Raw genomic sequence first — 21,921 nt, forward strand, 5'->3', positions numbered from 1 at the left:
TTTGAAACAACCTGATATCACCCAAAAGGAAACCGAAATGTCATGGTATGAACCTGGCCTTGAAAAGTCAGAAAGTTTGCAAACAGCAATACGTGCCCTGTTCTGAGGCAACCCAATTTAAATCCAAGTGCTTGCCAAAATCATGCTACTATGTTCCAGGATAACCCTGGAGGAGATGGGCGATGGTGTGAACTCTATGTGAAATGGTAGGGAAAGAAAAAAATCAGAGAAAATGAATGGCAACCATGCACAGATCTTACTGCTTCTGCATGTATTCTCTAGGGATARGGAGTATCTTTTTATCATATGGTTGTACAGTGTTCAGCATAATGAAATTTTGAACCCTGCTAAGGGTTTTGGTATGTTTTTGGAATGCCAGTCAAAAGTACACTGTTTAACTATTGGTCATTGTAGTGGTTTGAGAATTTGGTTTGTTCCAACAAGGTTTATTTTTGTCTGTATTCCCTGAGTACTTTTCTGTGTGGTTATCACTGTCATTATTGTGCTAGAATTGGTCCTCACTGAATTCTGGATTACCTTATTTTTGGATTCTTACTTTGATGCTCACATATAGCAACATGCAAGGGTCTACATCTGAGTTAGACACTTTAGATATTCTTGTTAGTCTGCAGAGATTTAGTCAATATAACTGGATATGGGTCTAGGGTATGATCCATTTAACYGTGAAGCAGATGTCTGCACTAGGTCAGATGAATCCCTCCTCAACCTCTGCTGGTTTTATTGACTAAATCCTCATTGGCAGTTGTGCTGTAGATACCTAAAATTAGGAGAGATGAATCCCATCCTTAGAGATCTCTACCATACTCTGGTGTAATTAGGCATGGAAAGCTGGTATGTAGATGGTGATCCCTGTAAGAGGACAAGGCCCTGGGGAGGCTAGGGGCGCAGCCCAGCTGAGGAGCTCCTTTAATATTTCCATTATTCTGTGGCTTTCCTGTAAGCAGTYCCACAGACTTAGCCACATCTGGGCCCGAGCTTGAATTCCAGAACCTATAATAAATAATCTTCATATCTTTTTCCCTTGGTTACATCTTCCCTTCCCTGCCCTGCCTCTCCTGCCTYTCCCTTTTGCTAGTTCTTTGCTGGCTCTACCTGCTGTGGCTTCTACCCAGCACCAGAGCAGTCTGCTAGTTCTACCATTTTTACTAGTTTCTTTCTGACTAAATAGACATCAGAAGTAGAAGTTCTTTCCTTAGCTTTTGAAACAGTCACCTTARGACATTAAGACTAGCCATATCAGGTCATTCCAAGGGTTCATATACCTACTGTCATTCTTCTGATAGCTACCTATAGCGAACACTGGGGAAAAACACAGGGCAAGCCTGTGGTGGTACTTTGAGCCTCCAGAGATCTGGCTCAAATTCTTACTAGATCAGAGACATTATTTTAAAGTTTAAATAATGTGTGTTCACAAACGAGGTAGCAATGTGGAATGGGTTTGAGGTAAGCATGTTTAGCCCTTCCTCTCCCCTCTGCACACTAGACTGGGTACTGCTCACTATCTTGGGCATGTGTGACTATTTCTTGAACATGGGGTTTACTTGCAAGCACCAATTCAGTTGTTTTTTTTTTAATGAAATAATAATTAGATTTTCCTGAACTGTAAACTTCATAGTAATTGTAGGTAGTCAAAGAGTGAATAAACAGTAAATGGAATTACTACAGCCTGGGGTGATAAATTTTGTGGCAGGGGTAGAAGGGCTAAGGCATCTAGTGGTAGTGAAATAGAAATATGAGTTAAGCCTTGTCCAGACTTGAACTAAAGATTACCTCCAGTTTAGTACACAATCATCCAGGTTATGAACCCAGTGGGATAACCATGCTTTGAACAGCCTTGTGCCTTGGGAAGACCYCTGTAAGAAGCAGTCCAGCCAGACGGCTCCTCTGGCTCTGAGAATACACTGCAAAGTTGTAAAGTACAGGCTGATCAGAAGGCACTGTGTAACACCAGTGCTGGGAGAAAGAGCGCCCAATTTTCCAAAATGACACAAAATTAGGGGAAGAAGTGAGGATAGGGGAAAATGCTCTAGGAAGGGAAAAGTTTAGAAACCTGTCGTACGAAAGGGAAAACAGGCAGACATTATAGGCTTACTGACTTCTACAGCAGTGTGTCAATAAACCAGAGCGTTCAGAGAACAGCTATCCTAAATGCATACATTGTTAAGGAGCAGGAGGCTGAATTTATATTTCCACAGCATGCAGTGATAGCCTAAAAACAAACCGTTATTAATCTAACACAGATATTTGCAGTCTGCTTTCCTGCCTAACGCAAGCTGGGAGTTTCACCGAATGATCCCCTGGTGGAATGGCAAAAAGATTATCTTCTTGTGCCAGTTACATTTCTAACACTACTGTTAACATGTGCTGTGTTATGCTGCTGCACCAGAGCATGGAAAATATTTTGTTAAGCTGATTTATTTCTTTATGCAACGTTTTCTCTAGAGGTGATGTGGTCTGTGTAAAATATTCAGCATCCTTCTGCAGTGATTTCTGGAATTTCTCCAGCAATTTCTAGAACAGCACATAAGTGGCATGTCTAAATTTCGTAGTATAGATATCTTGGAGTTGACTCCAGGCAGAGCTGGAATATYTGTGCAGTGCTATGCAGAGATAGCAGTTTGGATCCAAAGAACAGTATAGCAGTTTCTGTAGTGACTCCATCTCTCTATAGGACTAAATTAGCAGGCAGACTGCTGTGCTGAAATATTAGACTGTTTCTCAATCCAGAGCTATCTTGGTGGGCATTAACTCCATGATCAGTGCACAGAGCTTTGTTGTACAACGTAGATACGCCCTGTTGGCTGCTTCTGCACCAAGCAGATCAGTGATTTGACAGACAAAATGACAAATGTTAACCCAGCAGAGTTCACCCAGCTGAGGGGCTTTTTTTGTGCGTCTGTCGCAAGGTGGCTGTATCCAGTATTGGACACTGAAGAGGGGACCTGGGGCTGCTTAATGAATCAGGAAGAGTCTGAGCTGGCTTGGTAAATCAGCAAAACAAGTCTACAGTGCAGAAACAAAGAGTTCAATAATGTTCCTACTCAGAACATGAAAACAGAGCTCCTTATCTCAGAGAAATGACAAAGGCTCGGGCAGAGAAGCACAAGAAAGATGGTGAAACCACTGAACTAGATTTAAACTATCTGATGTGGATGCTGCCAAGAAAATAGCTGCAGTAGTGAGAAATCTGAAAGGGCTGCAAAATGTTGCTGAGAAGCAAAGTACATTCACCAGTTTCATGCTTCAGCTAATTGGAACACTTGTAATCCAGAATGTGGTATGTGTGAAGCAGGTTTGTGGTCTTTAGATGGATGCATGGACTTCTGCAGAGCACCTTTAACCTTGGATGATGTCTTTTACATTTTTCCAATATGTTTCCAGAAATTTTCTAATGGAGTATGAGTTCCTGTCTATCAAATTAAAGCCTAGTGACAAGAGTCATGCTTGCCTTGGTTGTTTTTCCTGGACTCTTTAAAAATAGTTCATGGACTCCCTCGTGACTCTAGACCATAGACTGAAAATCACTTAATAATTCTTGTTTTCCTGGTGCCTTGCTGATTCTTGGGATGCAGCATCTCTTTCAACAGTGAGAACAGGGTGATGCATCCGCCTATGCAGTTGTTGCTTATTTGAAGAAAAAAGCAAGTTTTTTAGATCAGGACATTGGGGGATGCATGTCAAAAAGAACCTGATACAGAGCACAAGGGCTAATTGACATTTAGTGTATGATAATGATTTAATTTATTAATATACTTTGGCATTTGAAACTTCTTTTATGGGAGGTGAGGTGAGGTAAGTGAGTTCATGTTTATAGAGTAGAAAATACTGGTTAGATTTACTCTGCTGTGGCTAGTTTTATTTTGACTTGGGATTAGGAGCAGTCTATGGCTGTTTCTTCTTTAATTGTATTTTTAACTTTTGGCAAAGTCACACAGTCTTGAAGATGCTTATTTTATAGAGGTCAAAACCCAAAATAAATAAAAATAAGCTATTTCTATCTCTGTGCTTGTGTCATGCAAAGTCATGACTATGATTTTACTAGCCTAAACAGGACCAAACTGCCGTTTGTTTACAGCTGTGGAGAGCTTAGATCATACTTGATAGAGCTAACAATATGATTGTAGTCCCAAAGCCTCCTGTCTTTTCTTCCAGTAAGAGTAAATTCTTATTTATGTAACAGTAGTGAAGTGAGTTGCTACAAGATGAAATCTGTTTTATAAAACTGCTCTTTTACTAGTAATTTTATACCAACAGCTGGCATTTACTTTAGTACAAGTCCCTGTTTRCATTTAGGAAAAGTTTATCCTGAGATAAGCAGTGGGCACTATGGATAAGTGTCCAGTGCCCTTTCCATTGCTCCGGGACAGGATGGTATTACTCCCATCATGCATGCTAGGCTCAATGGTAGGATGCAGCAGGGCTTTCCCCAGTCCTCATTCAGATGTCAGGCATTAAAAATCCTGCGGTTCCTCTCTCATTATCTTTTAAAAATTCCTTGAATGTTTCTATGGATGAGGAATTTTCAGCCCCACTGTTGGGGAAAATGTTCAAGGATGTGGCAAGCGATGACCTGCCAGCCATGACTTTGCAAGCCAGCCATCGTGTGGCCAGCCTGTTCTGGCAGCACATTTGGGAATGCAGAAGCTGCTCCAGATTTCCTTTCCCTGCTTTCAGTTTGACTTACAGGACAACAACAACAACAACAACAAAATGGATGAAGGCTAGAAGATGGCAAAGGGTGACAGGATGGGATTGTGATGCTGTGGCAGGAGGCGTCTTCCCTTGGGCACTGCCTCATGCAGAGCAGCATTGCATCAGGGCTTGAGAAACAAGCACATGCTGGAAGGGCTTTGTCAGAGTTTTTAGAGCTCGTTTTTATAGCCTCTTAAGGAAAACCACTGTCATAAAAGGAGCTTTCTCATATTTGTGGATATAAAAAGTCCCATAAAAATGTAAGGGGGAAAACAGACCAAAGTCACCTGATTTTGTGTTAATAGCTCAAATTCTCACAACGCATCACAGATGTTACTGTGTAACAAGCTTCCTCCAAGGAGGGCACATGAGAGAAACTGAGCTTCTCCTAAAGACTCAGGAAACTGGCCTTGCTACCAGTTATAGTAAATGTATGGGGACTCAGGTGAGCAAGGTCAATTTTCAGCAGCAGAAGTTGACAMAATGTACTGTGGAAGGTCATGAAGCATGTTTGTTTATCTTGAAACTACTGGGAGAATGCAGTAATTGTGAAGATTATTTTAAGTGGCACAGACTGCCAGTAACTTCTACTAATCATCACCATACCTTATCTGAATTCTTGAAATACTGCTCTTCAGTAACACTGACTTAAAAAACCCAGACAGCCCTGAAATATCAATTACTATAACATCCTGTAACCTTATTTAAAGACAGAARGTTTCCCAACCTTCTCAGGTGAGGAAGGATTTAGAACTTTTAATATTTTTCAAGCAGCAGTGTTCTAACCTGGAACCTATCATTAGGTCGATAAAGCTGCCAAACAATGAAAGGCCACAACATTCTCTGCCCTGGGGCACGGGGAAAGGAGGAGTAGGAAAACTTAGCTTTGGTCAGCATATAACTGCTATCTCTCTCAAGGCAAATATCAAGAAAACTTACAGGTGGTAGGTGGCAATAAGAAAAATTATTTTTTTTCTATATTCAGAGATACTCAAAAAGAGACCCTTCTTTAGTTCTGTATTAGATACAGACAAGTATATTGTGTGAACTCTTTGYCTCAGGATACTGTGGATACTAAGGGTTTATATTGTTTCAGCAAGTCTCTGGGCTGATTCATAAAGAAAAAAATACCAAGTCCTCTGAAATACAAAGACATCCTTTCTGGCTTAGGATCTCTTTCAGTGCAAATCATTGGAAGCTACTTGATCATGTTAGTGACATACTGTTACAGTTTGCCTCTTCCTTGCATTTTCCTCTATGCATCCATTACTGGCCACAGCTGGAGACAGAATATTTGGCTTGAGGGATCTTTCTTTTGATTTGCTAGAGACATTTTTGTCTTCCTATGCTTTTCAAATATTTCTGATTTAAGCTGGAAATGCAGAAGACAGCAATGAAGTCCTATTCTGCCTGTCCCTTAGCAGCAGGCTAGGAWTTTTTCAGGGTCTGTATCAGACTCAATAACATTTGTATACTATATGTGCTAATGTCCATTTTCCAAACAGTTTTAGAATGTGAATGTGTGAATATGAAGGCTGTCACTTCTAAAAACAGCTCTATGTGGCCTCTGGGCTCCTGCTGCTGCAAGGAGGTCAAGATGGGAGATAGATATCAAGATCAGCTGGGATCATCCTAGTGCCCTCCTATGTATCACTGGTTTGAAAACTTCTTCAGCAGCCGTGCACAAGAGCTTTGAACTCCTGCCTAAGCCACAGATGTCAGCCACAGCATAATCACTATCCTGTCACATAGTCTTGGTTTGAAGGCATGTAGGGCACAGATCATGTGAGAAGTTCTTTCTGAGGTTCATTATTTCCTCTGTCAGATACAAGCAATGTGGTTCTTATCTGAGCTTCTCAAACACTAGTTTCCAGCCACTGAATCAGATTTTACTTTTGCTGCCTGGARGAAAAACTCTTCTCCTGTCAGAAATCTGTTTCCATGAAGATATTGCAGGGTCTGACCAAATAGCTTTTTAACCATCTCTTTAGTAAACCAAATAGAGGTTATAGATCAGTCAGTCAAAGTAATCAAGCCATTTCAGGTTACTGCGTGCAGTTTGGCAGCTGAGCTGCAGCAATGGGCTGTGCTTGGGCTCTGAGCCTGCTGCAAGCACAAAGGATGCATGCAAGCAAAAGGCACCACAGACTATGTTTTGCTTTGCATTTGGAGCAGCCAAAGAGGTTACCTGCTGTAACCCAGTCAATGAGTAGTAATTTTTCAAGCTATTGCAACTCTCTTGCTTTAGATGTGTGTCCAGTCCTGAGATCATCTACCCTGTCTGTGTCCACGTTCTGTGCCTCACCAAAAATGCCAAGGGACTGAAGTGGCTATGGAGACAGATCTCTGTTCTCATTTTTAAGTAATGTCAAACTGAAGATATATGAAGGGCAGTAAATAGTTGTCTGCATTATTGGGTAGCCCCAACTACAATTACAGTCTGAGAACAAACCTGATTTTTACTATTGGGACCACCTKGGACCTTTCTGTGGGGCTCAGAAAGAAATTCCAGGTGCTCCCACAGTATGGCTTTTCTAAGTCCTTCAAGAGAAATGAGATAAAATTTGCGTTATATAGCTGGCAGAAATTCACTCTTGTCTGCAAATTAGTTCATATTGTACTTGTTCTCCATCATTTTCCTCTGCATGAACTTAAAAATCTTGGTTTTAATTGATTAATATAGATAGATCAAGAGAGAAGGTTCTTCTGAGATGAGACACCCAAAGGCTCCAAAATTCTGTTGAATCACTGTATCAGCCCAGGGCCACAGCAGGGAGGATGAGGAAATCCTTCCTTCCTGCATGGCTACATAAGAGTATGTTGGGTATCAAGGTAACTAATTATTCAGGCTAAAACACTACTTTAGTTTTTTTGAATGAAGATTTTATATACATAGGAACAGCAGAAAAGATAAGGGTATAAAACCATAGGACATTTTCAGTAGTTCATAGCAGAAAGGAGTGAGACAAAAGATGGTCAAAGCTTCTACAGAACAAATCTGAGAAAGTCTTATGGGTACCCATCTTAGGAGTGGTATGAGAAAGAGCTCCCTGGAACTTGTGGCATAAAACCCTTAAAGAACATAAAATAAGTGGGGGTTTTCTGGAGCCTGGCCTAATCCAAARCCTGTGGAAGTTAGTGGAAAAAAATCCCAAGAGACTTCTGGCTTTGAGACAAGGAATTAACCTGTGTATCTTAGTGCCATAGAATATCATTGCACTAAAGGGCTTATTAAGATTAAAAGGGGGATTAGGCATTAGCTTGAATGAATGCAAACAGGTTACATGGCTGAGATAAAGCTGCAAAGCTTTATTCCCTGCTTCAGAGGAATCATCCAAGACTGGAGGCAGGGAAAAACATTACATAGCATAGCATTACATACAAGGAAGTGCCTTTTATATGAAACAGGAGAAATGTGGCACTAAAGGTAGGATATGGAGCTAGAAATCTAACTAGTTTATTCCAAGAAACATTTCTTGCTCATCAATAAAGTGAAAATGTCTCGTATATCTCAGGTCTGTTTCTTTTGAACCCTCTGAGTCTTTTATGTTTTTGCTTGCCTTTTTTTTTTTTTTTTTTTTTTTTTTTAAGAGTTTTTGGTTGCATTTGCTCCATTTGCCCTGGAGAACATCCTTTCCCTCCTGCTGCTGCTCCCCCAGCATAGCAAAGGCCCACTAGCGCTGTAGGAAAGAGGCCTGTAGAAGAAATTAGTGATACGGGTATGTGAGGAGAACTAGGCTGGCTCATACCAATGGCAAGCTGAACTGTGTTAGCTGGCAGAAAAGGAAGAGGTGAAGTGTGCAGAAGGGAGGAGACAGACGTGGCAGGAAAGGGCAGGGGGAGGCAGACAGAGAAGTGAGAGCAGACTGTGCACAGGCAGGGAGCATGCAGGGAGTGTGTGGCTGACWTGCAAGGGTGCAGAAAGCCTGGTGGGTCTAGAGGTGACTCTGGAAATGAGAGAGCAAAATGCAAAAGCTGAAGTCTCTTTYTGCCATGTCTGTGGATTTAAGCTAATTTTGGTGAGGCTGGAAGAGCGCGAGAAAAGGTGATGCTTACTTGTCCTGCTGCTACCAGGTCCTGGGAGCCTCCCTGTGTGGCGGGCACTGTGCTAGCCCTTGTGGATACCGTGCAAGCCCTCATGGGTGCTGTGCTAACCCTTGTGGGTGCCGCATTAGCCCCGGCACCAAACTCAGCAAGGGGGCCGTGCTCTGCAGGGATGGCCACTTAATGTTGCCAGGCGCCCTGGCCTCAGCCCTCAGAGGGGTTGCTGCGGGCTGCAAGTTACTACATGCATGTCTRCATTATGCTTCTGTAGCTTATGGCAAATGGAAGGCCGCGTGGGCCAACTCTGCTCGTCGCGGTGAAATGGAAAGTGTGGGTGAGCAGCTCTGCAGCTGTGGGAGGTGATCTGAGCTGTTCAGCTGAGAGTGAAGGGCGGGTAACCAGTGATTCCCTTGGCTCCGAGGACTACTTCTGTGGGCATGRGGGTGCATGTCTGAGCCAGTAGTCTCTATACTTGCTATTTTGGGTTTCCTAAAAATAAGAAATCCCGACAGGTGACAGGGAGCAGGGGTGAGGCCTTACCTCAAAAGTTTTTCTTCTATCACATTAACATGTTTCTACTTTATTGCTCTGTGTCTTATTACCAGAAGCTTACAAACAATTGCTGAACAGTTGCTTGTATATTTAATTTTGATATTATAATAAATAATGAAAAATAGTTTTTCACCCTATGAAAAACTCATATTTTCTGTACTTTCTATACAGTACAGTTTGAGAGAAAGCAGCAATGGTGATGGCCCAGTGTGACTGCCYTGCCTACTGTTGGAATTATGCCTGATCCATTCCAGATGTTCTCTGTAGGGGATTCTTGGATGCTTTCTACAGTGCAGTTGTAAATGTCCCAAATAACATATCTTCCCTGCTTCCCATGGGAGAAGAAGCCAGCTTTCCCAAGAAAGGCATTTGTTAAGGCTTCTTGATGACATCTAGGTTAAATTTTACGTTTACATTTACATGATGACATCTAGGTTAAATCTGTTATGTTCAGATGGCTTTACCTTGGGTCATCCTAGGTAATATTTGCCCTCCTGCTTTGTTATTTGTATCCTACACCCACTCCCCCCACATGAGAATCACAGTGCCACTTGGCCGTTTCAGGGTGCTCTGCATATTGGAGCAAATTCCCCACTTCTTGTGGATTCCTAGAACCTCCTTTTTTTATCTTTCTATCTGTATGTCTCCTTCCTCTCCCTAACCCTTCTATGTCAGCTTCATATGCTTTGAAAATTGAACAGTTTATCAGTCTCCATCCTCAAAATGCTGCTTTCTGGATGTGGACTCAAGAGCGTTAAGCTCTTCTCGGATTTCTCATAATGTAGCTCTTTGTGGTGCAATTTCTATTTAGGTAGTCTGAGTCCATAATTGCTTCATTTGTTGACCATATTTCATTACAGTTTCATTGCTGACTTGCTTTCYACTTGCTCGTCTCTGGAACTAGTACTTACCAGATATCTTCTCTGCTTAAGATTTATGTTTGAAGAAATTGCTCCCTGAGGCCTCAGTGTATGTGTTCCCCATCCTGACTGTGCATGTATTCTAGCCATGTACTGACATCTCCAACCATTTGTGCTTTTTTCTGAAGTTCTCCCTCATTATTGAAGTTCAGTGTCCACAAGGTGAGCTAACATGCTGGCTTAGAGACCAGCATTACTACTAATTCATTAGCTCGCAATGATGTCTTTACAAAGTTCCTAACATAGACAGTCCTTGGTCCCAGCAAGGGGGTCTGGTAACACTGTGGTGGTTAAAGCCAGATCTAAAACTGATTGCTGTATCCTAAGCTGCTGACCTGCTGTTATTCCTCTTTTACTCTCAGAACCTGCAGCAAGCTCCTGTAGTGTAGACAGATGCAAGCTGGCTGTATCCATGCCTGCAGCCGCAGGGATGCAAGGTGGCTGTCTAGGGTACAGCTTACAGCTGGCTTGTACCCAGCTRGCTTGGAAGAGGACCAGAATGAGCTTGCCTTCACCTTGTGCATAAAGGAACCAATGTGGGATGCTGTTGAAGCAAAGTGAGTTTGTCTCTTGGGTCACTTGTGTGACAGAAACCACTGTGCAGCTCAGGAACTGGCACTGTTTCCTGGCTGTTTATAACCACCTGTGCTTGTTTTCACCCTCTGTAAATCTGCAGAGATCATTCTCCCAAGGTAATGTGAGCTTAATAACAGCCTAATTAATTGGCTATTAATTGAYAATTAATTGGCATTTCCATCCTTTGTTCCTTTTAATACTTCTCTTCTTATCGCAGTGGGTGGAGGGCAAAGTAAAGCTGGAAGGGGAGAACAGGTTGTTGAGTTCTTYCTGCTGATTCTTTTCTAATAACATAAGCCACAGATTTTCCCACTGATGCTATTTCTGGTTACCTTCTCTGTCATCTGTGGTGATGTGACTATTGTGATTGTAGTCTGAAGCATCCCTCGCTCCCATATCTTGATGTATTTCTCCTTGAATTCCCTTTCTTCATGGATGCTTTAGTCATTGCCTCCTAGCTGGAGCTAGACCTGTTGTTATGGAACAAGTTCAGTCGACTCAGTGTGTGCCACATATGGTTTGTRCCTTGTGCTGATGGTTTTCTTCATTACTATGACAAGCTTGGAGCTCTTGCAAGTGCTCCTTAGCTATTTGCCATACCCTGTCTGACATGTTCAGCAGGGCAGAACTGGTGTACTGCTCTGTTAGGCAGCTCACAGAGCAGGGCCTTCACAGCATTGCTGCTCCATGCTCACCTGATGTCCTGGTTGCCTTTTGGTGGCTGAGATGTCATCTCTCCTGTRGCATCTGGCTATTGTTGGAGCTGACTTGGGCTGTCCCCACCRGGTGCACTGCCATGTTCTTAAGTAACTCTTTCTTTCCTATGTGCATTTCCAATGCCTACATGCTCATCTTGAGCTTGCAGGGTATCAGAGGCCTTCCCCACTCTTATATCAGACAATGAAGTTCAGCTATTTATGCCCCTTCTCTGGTCTTCCTAGCCATAAGGCAGGCTGGTGTACGCTGCATATGTGCTGGTGACTGCTGTGCTTAGCCCCATCATTTACAACTCCAGGAATGTGAGCGAAGCCCTCAGAAAAATGCAGGAGACAAGAAACTATTTGTAAATGCCCAAAGCCAGCGAGTCTTCATAGCACAGGTGTCCATTTCATACAACAGGAGCAACAGGGTCTGAAAATCCTCCCATAGTTGTGCTAAATTTCAAGGAGGAGAAGGAACCATATAAAAATGAGAGAGCTTTGTAAGAGAAGCTAAAAGTTGCAGCTGATAGAATTAAGTCCTTATGGTTGAGGTGGAGAGGTGCTCTCAGCACAGTGACTTCAGCTTTTCTTGCCCCACCTACACATGGGTTACAGCTGGTTGTGGGGAAGTATCCTTGCCTTGGATAGTCAGGATAACCTCCAGAGGTGTAAGTACCCAACTTCAGTGTCCTAAGCTGAGCTCACTTTTAACAACCTGCCAGCAATATTGGAGTTGCAAGGAAGATTTCCAAGTTAGGAAGCCTCGTATTAGGAAATGACAGAGGTAATGTTGCCTGTGCAAAATAAATTCGTAACTCTGTCTCATATTCATAAGCATGTGATATCGTCTTTAATTTTAAATACATGATCTTATGTCCTTTTTTTCAACTCTGTGCAGATGAGAGTTATAGTGATGCCATGGTATTAAAACAGTATTGACTGGAAGAACTTGCCCTTCCTAAGTGATGTTCAACAAGTCATTCCTATTAGATATTGCATAAATGCTCTCAAAATATATACTCATCATTTCTTGAATGTCAGTCTGATACCCTGAATCTCACTGCCAGAAATAGTAAATACTCACAGCTGTACCCAAAATCTGTGAGAGCTGCATTTTAAGCATCAAGACATAATGCTAAGTACTCTGAAAAAGCAGTACTGGAGATCTAATGATAACGGATACTTTTGACATCACTCTCTCTCAGTCTCAGATTCACATTTATATTACAGAGGAATGCCCCAAACAGCACATAAAGCTATTGTCACAGTACATTTTGTTGGTGTTTGTGGGATTYTTCCATACAAGATTGATTGATATCATAGGAAAATGTGAAATCCTGCACTGAGCATTTCAGATCTCCTAAGAAACTCAACTTACACTGAAGATTTCTTTAAAAATTGGTATTCCTGAGGTGATTCAGATATTTGAAGAGAGGAAGAGACGTGGTTCTCACTTCTCCCAAAATTCATACTTCTTTTCCTGTAAAGATTTAGATTTACTTGACTGCCTCATTACCCTATTCTCTGTTCACTGCTGTGAAACTGAGGGCAGTGAGGATGTGACTCATCTTCTGGGGCACTCTTGGTATGAAACAGAATTTGTCCAGCCATCAGCTAAACCCAGCTTTAAAGTCAGTCCTACTAAGTAGCACTAACCGTGTAAAAGGAGRTTTCACAGTCTTTCAGAGTTATGTTAGGGAAGGAATTATGCAAAGCAAAAAAGACTCCTGGCTAACTGGTGTTTGTGCCTCACAGGATAGACAACACTCAAAGCTGGAAGACTTTGCATTAAGCAGTCAGTGATAAAGTGCAAGAAAAAATCTCCAAAGATAGCACTAAAGAAAACACTTTCTGAGTGTACCAGCAGGCCATCAACTCTAACCAACTTCAAACCCATATGAACATTCAGAAAGTTCAGAAACAATAACAAGCAAAGGAAGATGATCATTTACAGCTCTGTCTTGCAGTGGTAAGCACTGAGAAGGAACTGAGTGGTATTCACATCTCTGAGTCATTTATTACTCTGGGGTGGAAACATACTGACATTTAGTTGCTACAGGGTCCCACCAGACCTAACTGGCCAAAGATTTCAGCCCGAGAATACACAAGTCATCACTCAGAGAACATCTGCTTCTCAGATGATACCACAGTTGGACTTCACTGCCTATTGTTTAGAGATAAAGTAGCTAGTTTTCTGTCATGGTGAGAGATTGCCAGAGCTTTCCCAATGAAAGGATTTTAGAATGAAAAGTTAAGTCATCTGWCTTTCTCTGGATATATTTTGTAAGTAAGACAAACTTCATTTCTAGGATTTTTAAAACAACTTTTATTATTTTTTTGTTGCTTTTGACCTGTTTTATAGTAAAAGAACAATGTATTACAATGTATATAGATGGAAGCGCTTCAAAGATCCATTTAAATACTCTTGTTTCATTTTATCACAGCCAGCTCTCACTGCTTGAAAAACTAAATTAAATTAAGGTTCCAGGGAATATATCTCTTTAGAAAAATCCTCAGAACCTCAGACAAAACAATTGTGAAAACGTTTTAAGACTCCACTTCTAAGTCTCAGAATTCCTTACAAGAAACATGTAATCCCTTTCAATGCATAGAAAAAAAAGTTTAAAAATAAGTAACAAGCTGTGGTGACTCAGAACATCTTCAGAAAAAGCTCTTTGTACCCCAGCATGAATCTGGGGTATGTGTGTACTATTAGTCTGTTTTAGGAAGGAGAATTGAGTAGTTCTCTGATGGGAGCAGGGAATATGGCAGTCAGAGGTGTGGAACTACACCAGTACCTTCCCATTTGCTGAAATGATTCAGTCTCTGGACTAAGGAGAATTTTGTTGATACCTCATTATCTTCGGGCAGGGAATCTCACTATTTTTGTACTGCTTTCCCAAGACCTGGGATGAAAAAAAGAGTGAAAAGACTAATTCAAAATTTTTCTTCTTTATATACTCCTGCTTAAAAACAGAACAACTCGGTGATAATAGAGGCAGCCAGCAAGCTTCTTGCATGATCCAAAACCGGATCCAATGGGTATTTTGCCAGATAGTTTATAAGAATTGAACATACTGAGAAGATGAAATAAGGATTACTTGCCACAGCACAGTGTAACATGAAGGAAAGCGCAAGAGCATTGACATAGGAATATGCRTATTTAGACACAAAAGGAAGGGGCTAGGACATGAACTTGAAAAAAAGATGTAATCAGTCTCCTACAAATAAAAGCTAAATAAAATGTCACTTTTACACAGAACACACAGGGAAATAAGAAAAACTTTAAAAGGTGAGAAAGATGTGAGAAATTAGGAGAAAGCAGAGAGGACAGACTGTCACTGCCAAAGGAAATAGCTGTGTATTGCAATTAGTCAAATGGTACCTGACTCATGTGCAGTGATTGTGCTGCTGTTCTGAACTGCCTCTCTGTTTATTGCTGTGTGCARTGGCAGAAGTGCTGAAAAGTAAAAGCCATACTCTGGACTGCCAACAAGAACTTCTTTTAGGTTTTGGTGTTGAAGCTATTTTTCAAAATAAAACTGCTAGCTTTTCTTTTTGGAATGACAGTAACTGATAACTATAGCACAGCCATGGATTTAGAGCAACGCTTTATGGGTGGGGATTGATCTTTCCTAGAGATGACTACAAACAAAGGAAGGACGTGCTCTCTTCACCACAACCATTCCTTACTCCCATGAATATGTTCAATGCATGAAAGATAAACTGAGGGGAAGTTGTTTTTATACGAGCTTTGTGAAGCTGAGGGCAATGACTAAAAATATCATCTCCTCTAATGAATATCACAAAGCTACAGCAATGCTTGCCGCTTGCCTCGAAACAAAACAAAAGCCCTTCCTTAATGCGAGGGTAGCAGGGAGTCTTGGGGTCTTCCCTGGCRTGGGTGGGATGAAGGGAGACTTGCCCTATGCTAAATACAAGGAAGATGAAGCAACTAATACAACARCATATTGCACTAGATAAGGTTGGATTACTGGCGCTGTCTGGTGACAACCTGTAATGATTCTCTGTCTTAACCAACAGCAAATGTGTCCTGAGGAGGAAAATACCTCATATAACTATGTACATCGTGGGGACAGTACATGTGTTTCACAGAGGCTTCCCACTGGAAGAGAGGGAAAGCAATGTCCTTTGGCGAGTCTCTTTAGAATTGCAACCACTCATGAGTACAAGAGGAATGACTGGTAGGATTAATTCATTTACTCATTGATCACAGACACCTCAAGTTTTCATTTAACATTATTAGAACAGCCAGAATCTCATGGCCGCTGACTAGTCAATGAGTAGTACAGCAGAGGGAATATTTCCAAGTCCTTTTGGTGATGGAGTAAGTCTTACTGGTATATTCCTTATCATGATCCCCTGGGGAAAGGTCTCCTCCTACTGCAAAATGGCCTAGTGTCTGGACTGATGACTCTCTGATTCTGTTCTCTACAGATATATTCTGAGCAACTAATTGATGGCTCAGGTAACATGGGRGCAAACCTACAGAAATCCTGTATAGAAAGCTGTCAGGGAGAGGAGAAAGAAAAAAAGATARGCTTGGTCTAATTAGGTCTGGATGTACATGCACTCTCAGCTAACAAAGGAAAAAATTCAAATGCAGTATCCCATTTTCTCCATACCCACAAAGATCTGCAGCAGTGAGAGAAGACTTGCTATTTTACAGGGAGGCATTGAGACATTTTCAGTAGTTTCATCACATGAAGCACGTGATCTGTTCAAGATCCTGAATAACTTCTTTGCCAAATTGATCTGCAAAGAAATTGCTCATAGCTACCTCTTACAAAGCCACTTTGCCCATGAGCAGTAAAATGTCAGCAGATGGGTGTAAGGGCCAAAAGTAAGTGTCAAAGGTGATGAAGACCATGCTGGGATTTGTGGAGTCACCATGTGACAGCAGGAGAGWTGCTGGGGCTTTAGATGATCCCAAACTGGGCCAGCTCGTGCAGTTCCAGGTGRCTGAAAGCTTCCCATGGGCAAATCACTGTGATATCTACAAAAGAGAGAGAAAGAGAAATGGGTTCTGGTCACTGCACACCTTGGATTTCTTTTCTATGAATAGAAAAACTGTTAGATTTATTGAGGGAACATTAAGAGATGAGAAAAACAAGAAAAATGAGCATCTACTTGAAGATTARATAGGCAGATGAGCCTTTCAAATCTGTCACACTGCCAGACTTAACCAGATCATTATATTTTCTCCTGTGCCATCTTTCTCTGTAAACGAGCAGAAACCAACATATCCTGTAATCTCCTCAGTGACTGTGTAGACTGATGTAAAAATTCCTTCCTGTTATGTGATTTCTCTTTTTTTTCTAATCTGCCCATTGCCAGACACCATCTCTTTGAAGACATGTGTTACCTTAAATCAGATGCTGAATAATTTGGTCTACAGCATTCAAGATGTGTAACTCATTGATAGGTGCAGCTATGACTGAAGCCTAAGAAGCTGTGACTTGTCACAGGTCATCCAGTATATGTTTCTCAACTCCAGGTGCATGCATAAAATTCTGAAAATGAGGATTCTGGTGATAACTCAAATACTTAACTAGCTGAGATTTAGTTCTTGTGATTTTCATGTATTAATAGCTTAGCATTTGACTTTTTTTGAAAACCTCATGCTACTGAAATTTTTAGTCAGAGTRTTATCAGAAAACAAACAGGCATATTAGCAGCCAAATGAAAGTATTCAAAAATTGAAGTGTGCCTAAATGGCCTTTCTGTCTTGTAGCATAAATGAGCATAAGCATGACAGCTTGTGGAGGGAGYGCTAGACTTCTCCCATGGTCCTGAGAGCTACAGAGAGGCCAAGGAGCAAGGCTGCTGCTGCCTGACTCCGCAGATTGTCTTCTCTCATGCAGAAATGTGATTGCACTTGCTGTTTTTTTAAAGAGATCCACAACAGCAACATCCTGCAGCATTTACCTGTCCCCAGTCCCTCCATGCCTGGGATGTCRTCTCCAAACCTATGGGAGAAAAGAGCAAACAAGAGGTGAGCTTCAACCRTCAGCAACCAAGAAAGGGGAGCCTGCCTGTGACCCAAGTTACYGTGCCCAGGAAGGTGTCTGGGTGAGCAGTGGGCAAAGAGGAACAACTCTRGGCTGGGGCCAGGCCAGGGGAACTGACAGCATGGGACCTTTCCCAGGGCTGCAGGGAAGCCTCCTGGCTCCTTCCTGGGAGCAATGGTGCTTCAGGAGCCCTGCTTAACAGTGACCTAGTGAAAAAGGTTTCTTTTCATTGCTGGAGCTCCCACTTGCAGAGCCCCAGAAAGGTGGGCTGCTGCTGCTATAGTGCCCTCAGACTCTGCAAGCAGGCAGGAAAGGTACCCTTATCTCTCTCCCCTGGGGACTGTGAACAYCCTTACCCTTTTACTCCTTTTTTAGGAGGCTTGCTCTTGAACTGTCTTGTCTGTCTCTGCTTGAACTTGGGGGGCCCCTTGCGCGGTGTGGTRGGACCAGTTGGAGCATCTGCAGTGTTCAGAGTGGCAGGGGGRTTCTCACTCATCGCTGAGCTGCTGCGTGTGTTGGGACACTCCTCTCTCAGGTCCCTCGGTCTGTAAGATAATTGCAAGGACTGAAACAAAGGCAGGACACTTTGCTTATAATTTTAGATACCAAAAATCAGATGACAGAATAATTATGGAAAGCTGAATTATGACAAGATTAAACATAAGGAAAGACTCAATGMATATAGAGTAACATGACAGCATTGTAGATGCTTGTACACTTGTAGAGTAGTGGAGAGTTATGCCTTCTTTTGCCTCAGACACAGCTGGACTCTTGGAGATGGGTTGCTGCAGCAGCTGGTCCAACAATCTGGACAAAATAGGAAGGCTAATGCCAATCTTGCTTGTCTTCTGGYTTGTCCTGCAACAGCAGTGCTGATGTTTCTACTCTGTTCAGAATATGACTGCTAGGAGCCASAAAGACACACTTCTGGCTCAGAGAAGTATCCTGTCTTTTGGAGTGATCATGATATGCTTCTCTTATTCTTATACTCCTGCCTAAACATTGCCTTTTGGACACTGCTAGAGATGGGATGCTGAGGACGCTTGGTCCCTGGACCCTTAGTCTGGATGCAGCTGCAAATGTGGCCTCATATTTGTCAGTCTGAACCTCCTGGGAAATAGCAGAGAATGCTTGACAGATTGCAAAGAAAGCTAAGGCAAAGCATTGCAAGCTGTAGTTTAAACAGGACTTCATTTCTCAGGATTTTTCTCAGGAGAGAAAAGCTTGTAACTCTCCCCAGGATGTGTTGTCCATTTTGATTTGAAGCATCGTATTACATGCGTTGACCTCCTCAGCACTGCACTGCACATGGGTCAAGGCCAGAACTCCACTTCGCGAGAGATCAATGGTTATCAGGGAGCAGTTCTCATGTGAGGGATACCTTTCTACTGCCTAGGTGGGCAGAGCTGCAGCCCTGACAGCTTTAGTTCTTTCCCTGGCAGGACAGCAGTGACTTTCACCGGTGCCCAAAGGGGAGCTCCCAGCCTCTCACCAAATTTCATGCTAATTAGCATGTTAGAATGGTTTGCSCAAGTGCATTTGTGGACAAAAATAGTTGCCAATTTCCCCAGCCCCTCCTTGAAGTCACATTCTTGCCCATGACCATTACTTAACTCCTCTCTCCCAGTGTCTATCCCTGTGCAGCCATGCTGATAACTGAGGGAATTAGCTTCAAGATTTTGATACTGAAGGCCAACTAATCCCGTTATGTCACTGTAGTGAGATAGGCTCTGGCCTAATCCTCAGTCTCACCTCCAGTGACACTTTAGACTTTTAATCTCAGAAGCACATATGCCATCAAAGATGAAGTGCTTCTTTTCTTAGTTTGAGGTTCGTGTCTTTGACAGTGCCTCAAATGGCCTGAATGCCAGAACGCAAAGCCTGAGGTGCAAGAGGAAAAAGCATCCAAGCAACCCCTCTGTGTCACTGAACCCAGTGTGAGGCCAAGAACTGTGTTATCTGTGGCATTCTGGGAATACTTCCTCCCTTGACATCTTTCCATCTGTGATGACATTAGGATGGATCCTACTAATAGCACCTAGAAGCACGCTAGTTCTTCTGCCGCTTGTGGTAGAACTCCTGCCTCAGCTGGAGGAGGCTGGATAGGGTCCAGCAGTCGCAAATGGAGCAGCAGATGGCTGTGTCTGCAGCTAAGTGCACAGATGCTATTCCCGCCTGTAGCACACAGTGCCCAGGAAGGCATGCTTCCTAAGCACACAGCATGCCCACAGACCCAGGGATCAGCCAAAATCATAGAAGTTACTTATGTGGCTGCCATCTCTCAAGTACTTGAGCAGTTGCCCAGTGTTTACAGCTTTATCCTCATGGAACTGTGGCAGAACAGGCAAACACTGTTACCTTCATCTTTTACAGAGTGGGAACAGAAGTGCGGTGATTGGTGTGACCTCAATTGCACTGCTGGGAGTTACTCCAAAATYTTTTGAATTCCATTTTTTGGACTATTCGTTTGAAGTTGCACAGAGCTGTGTGAATCTACATCAAGGGAGAATTTAGTGTCTCACTGTTCCTCAGAACCAGGGAGGAATTTTAAATGTACTGCTCAACAACAACAAAATGCTGTGCATAGGAAAGCTGTGCTCCATGGGATGTCTGCAGTACACCTTGATCTCAGGAGAAATCTGAGTCAGTAGGGTTCCTGGTTGCAGTGCTACATACCCCTCCTGAACTACGAGGCCACACACCCACTTCCAAGCACCTTCAGTTCCTCTGAGAGGTGAAAAACCTTGGGACCCCTCTCAAGGGCTGTCCCAAAGAGTGCAACAGAAAGAGCAAAAAGGCTAACTTTTCTAACCTTTAGCCCGATGTCCAAAATTTGTAAGAGGGAGATGAACTCAGTCTTCAAATGATTTCACCCCCTGCTTTGCCAGCCCGTTTTCTTGCAGTACAGTACTTTAACTGCAAAATTTTCTTCAAGGGGCAACTCCTTTAGTTCTTAAGTCCATGTGTTGCTCCTGGCCATCACTCAGTTGAGAAATAGCTAACAGGAATACTTAGTCCTTGGAGTTTCCCTCTAGCCCAATCCTAAGCCATTGTATCCACCTGCCAGATACTGTATAGYTGGGATTTGGTAGGAGAAAGGATCTGATCAAATCACACTACATCCTCTCTCCCATCTGGATGAATTCAAGAAAGGGCGTTTAATGACGCTAAAAAGGACAGTTCTCTCTTCTTCCATACTAGCCTCCCTGTACCTATTCTCACCACTCATCACTAAACAAAGACAGAGGGTGGAAAGCAACATTAAAGCCACAGCACAGCCTCCAGCTCACAGCAAGAATCAAGCTTCGTTTCCACCGGTGAGGTAGTGGGACTCTCTTTCCACCACACACAGCAAAAGGCATTTCCACTTGTGCTGGAGAGGATGCTGCCCAACAGCACCAGAAACTGCCCTTCCAMAGCTTGAGAATAAGCCTGCACAGGACCGGATGCGAGTGGGCAGATTCCCCAGGATCGCAGGCACAAATTAAATACCCACGGCAGCTTCTCAGTGGTATTTTGCTCAGTTGGTTAGAGCGTGGTGCTGCTTATGCCAAGGCTGTGGRTTCAGTCCCCGTATGGGCTATGCTGAGGGCTGGACTAGATGATCTCCAGAGTTCCCTTCCAACCTTACCATTCTATGATTCTATGATTTCCCAGCCTTCCACTTCCCCGTACCTGAGTAGTTGTGTAGTCCTTGGTACCACACCTGATGGCTTGATAAGTGTTCAGTGAGACTGGGTCTCCTCCTGTGRTGCTCTCTTCTGCCTTCCCAGACTGTCACCAAAGCTCCTCTGCTGCCACCAGCACTGGGATGCAGCTCCTGGATGAGTGCTGTTAGCTATAGACACAAAGGCTGCTGAGCAACAAGATRTTCTTCCACACGTTTCATCTGCCCCTTCCTCTGACAAGGTGTTAGCTAATTGTTGCTGACAGCATTTCTGCTCAGTCCAGAGTTTAATCCACTGAGTAAGAGCCTTGCTTGCATCCAAATGCTAATTATATCTAATACACAGTAATGTTCTTAACTCAGTTGCGTCAGATAGTCCACCTCTGGGTTTCTGGCCAGGTTAATCATCCTTCTTTTACTTTTCTTTGAACTTAAAGAGGCTTGAATGCTATTGACAAATGTCATCTCTTTAATCTTCCCCCCTCCCCYCACCCCCTTAATCTCTTATTATCCATGGAAAATTTCCCTAACAGATAATGCAGATGTTTTGCATGACCTTCTTCAGAAACATTCAGTGTGGGATTTGATCTTCTCCCCATCTGAGACCATCAAGTACAGATTCCTCTATGTGCGTTGTCRTCTTCATGGTGTCTCAAGAGTGCAAAATACAGAACCGCTTGAGCTGTGATCCTCCATGCAGTGCTATGCTGGGAATA

At 42.7% G+C, this 21,921-nt stretch overlaps 1 protein-coding gene across 1 annotated transcript; it reads right to left on the bottom strand.

The window, feature by feature from the left end:
* Window positions 1–13,808: 13,808 nt before the first annotated feature.
* Window positions 13,809–21,545, bottom strand: PDE6H (phosphodiesterase 6H). The gene is made up of 4 exons (XM_085321312.1): window positions 21,214–21,545; window positions 17,895–18,083; window positions 17,456–17,496; window positions 13,809–16,523 (listed from the first exon to the last, which is right to left on the bottom strand). Exons 2-4 carry the CDS (start codon window positions 18,032–18,034, stop codon window positions 16,447–16,449), a joined length of 258 nt encoding a protein of 85 aa, XP_085177438.1. The 5' UTR covers window positions 18,035–18,083; window positions 21,214–21,545; the 3' UTR covers window positions 13,809–16,446.
* Between the last annotated feature and the right edge of the window lie 376 nt (window positions 21,546–21,921).

This window comes from Rhea americana, unplaced genomic scaffold (genome assembly GCF_003343005.1).
Source record: "Rhea americana isolate MKP2758 unplaced genomic scaffold, rheAme1 scaffold_69, whole genome shotgun sequence".
Classification (NCBI taxonomy): domain Eukaryota; kingdom Metazoa; phylum Chordata; class Aves; order Rheiformes; family Rheidae; genus Rhea; species Rhea americana.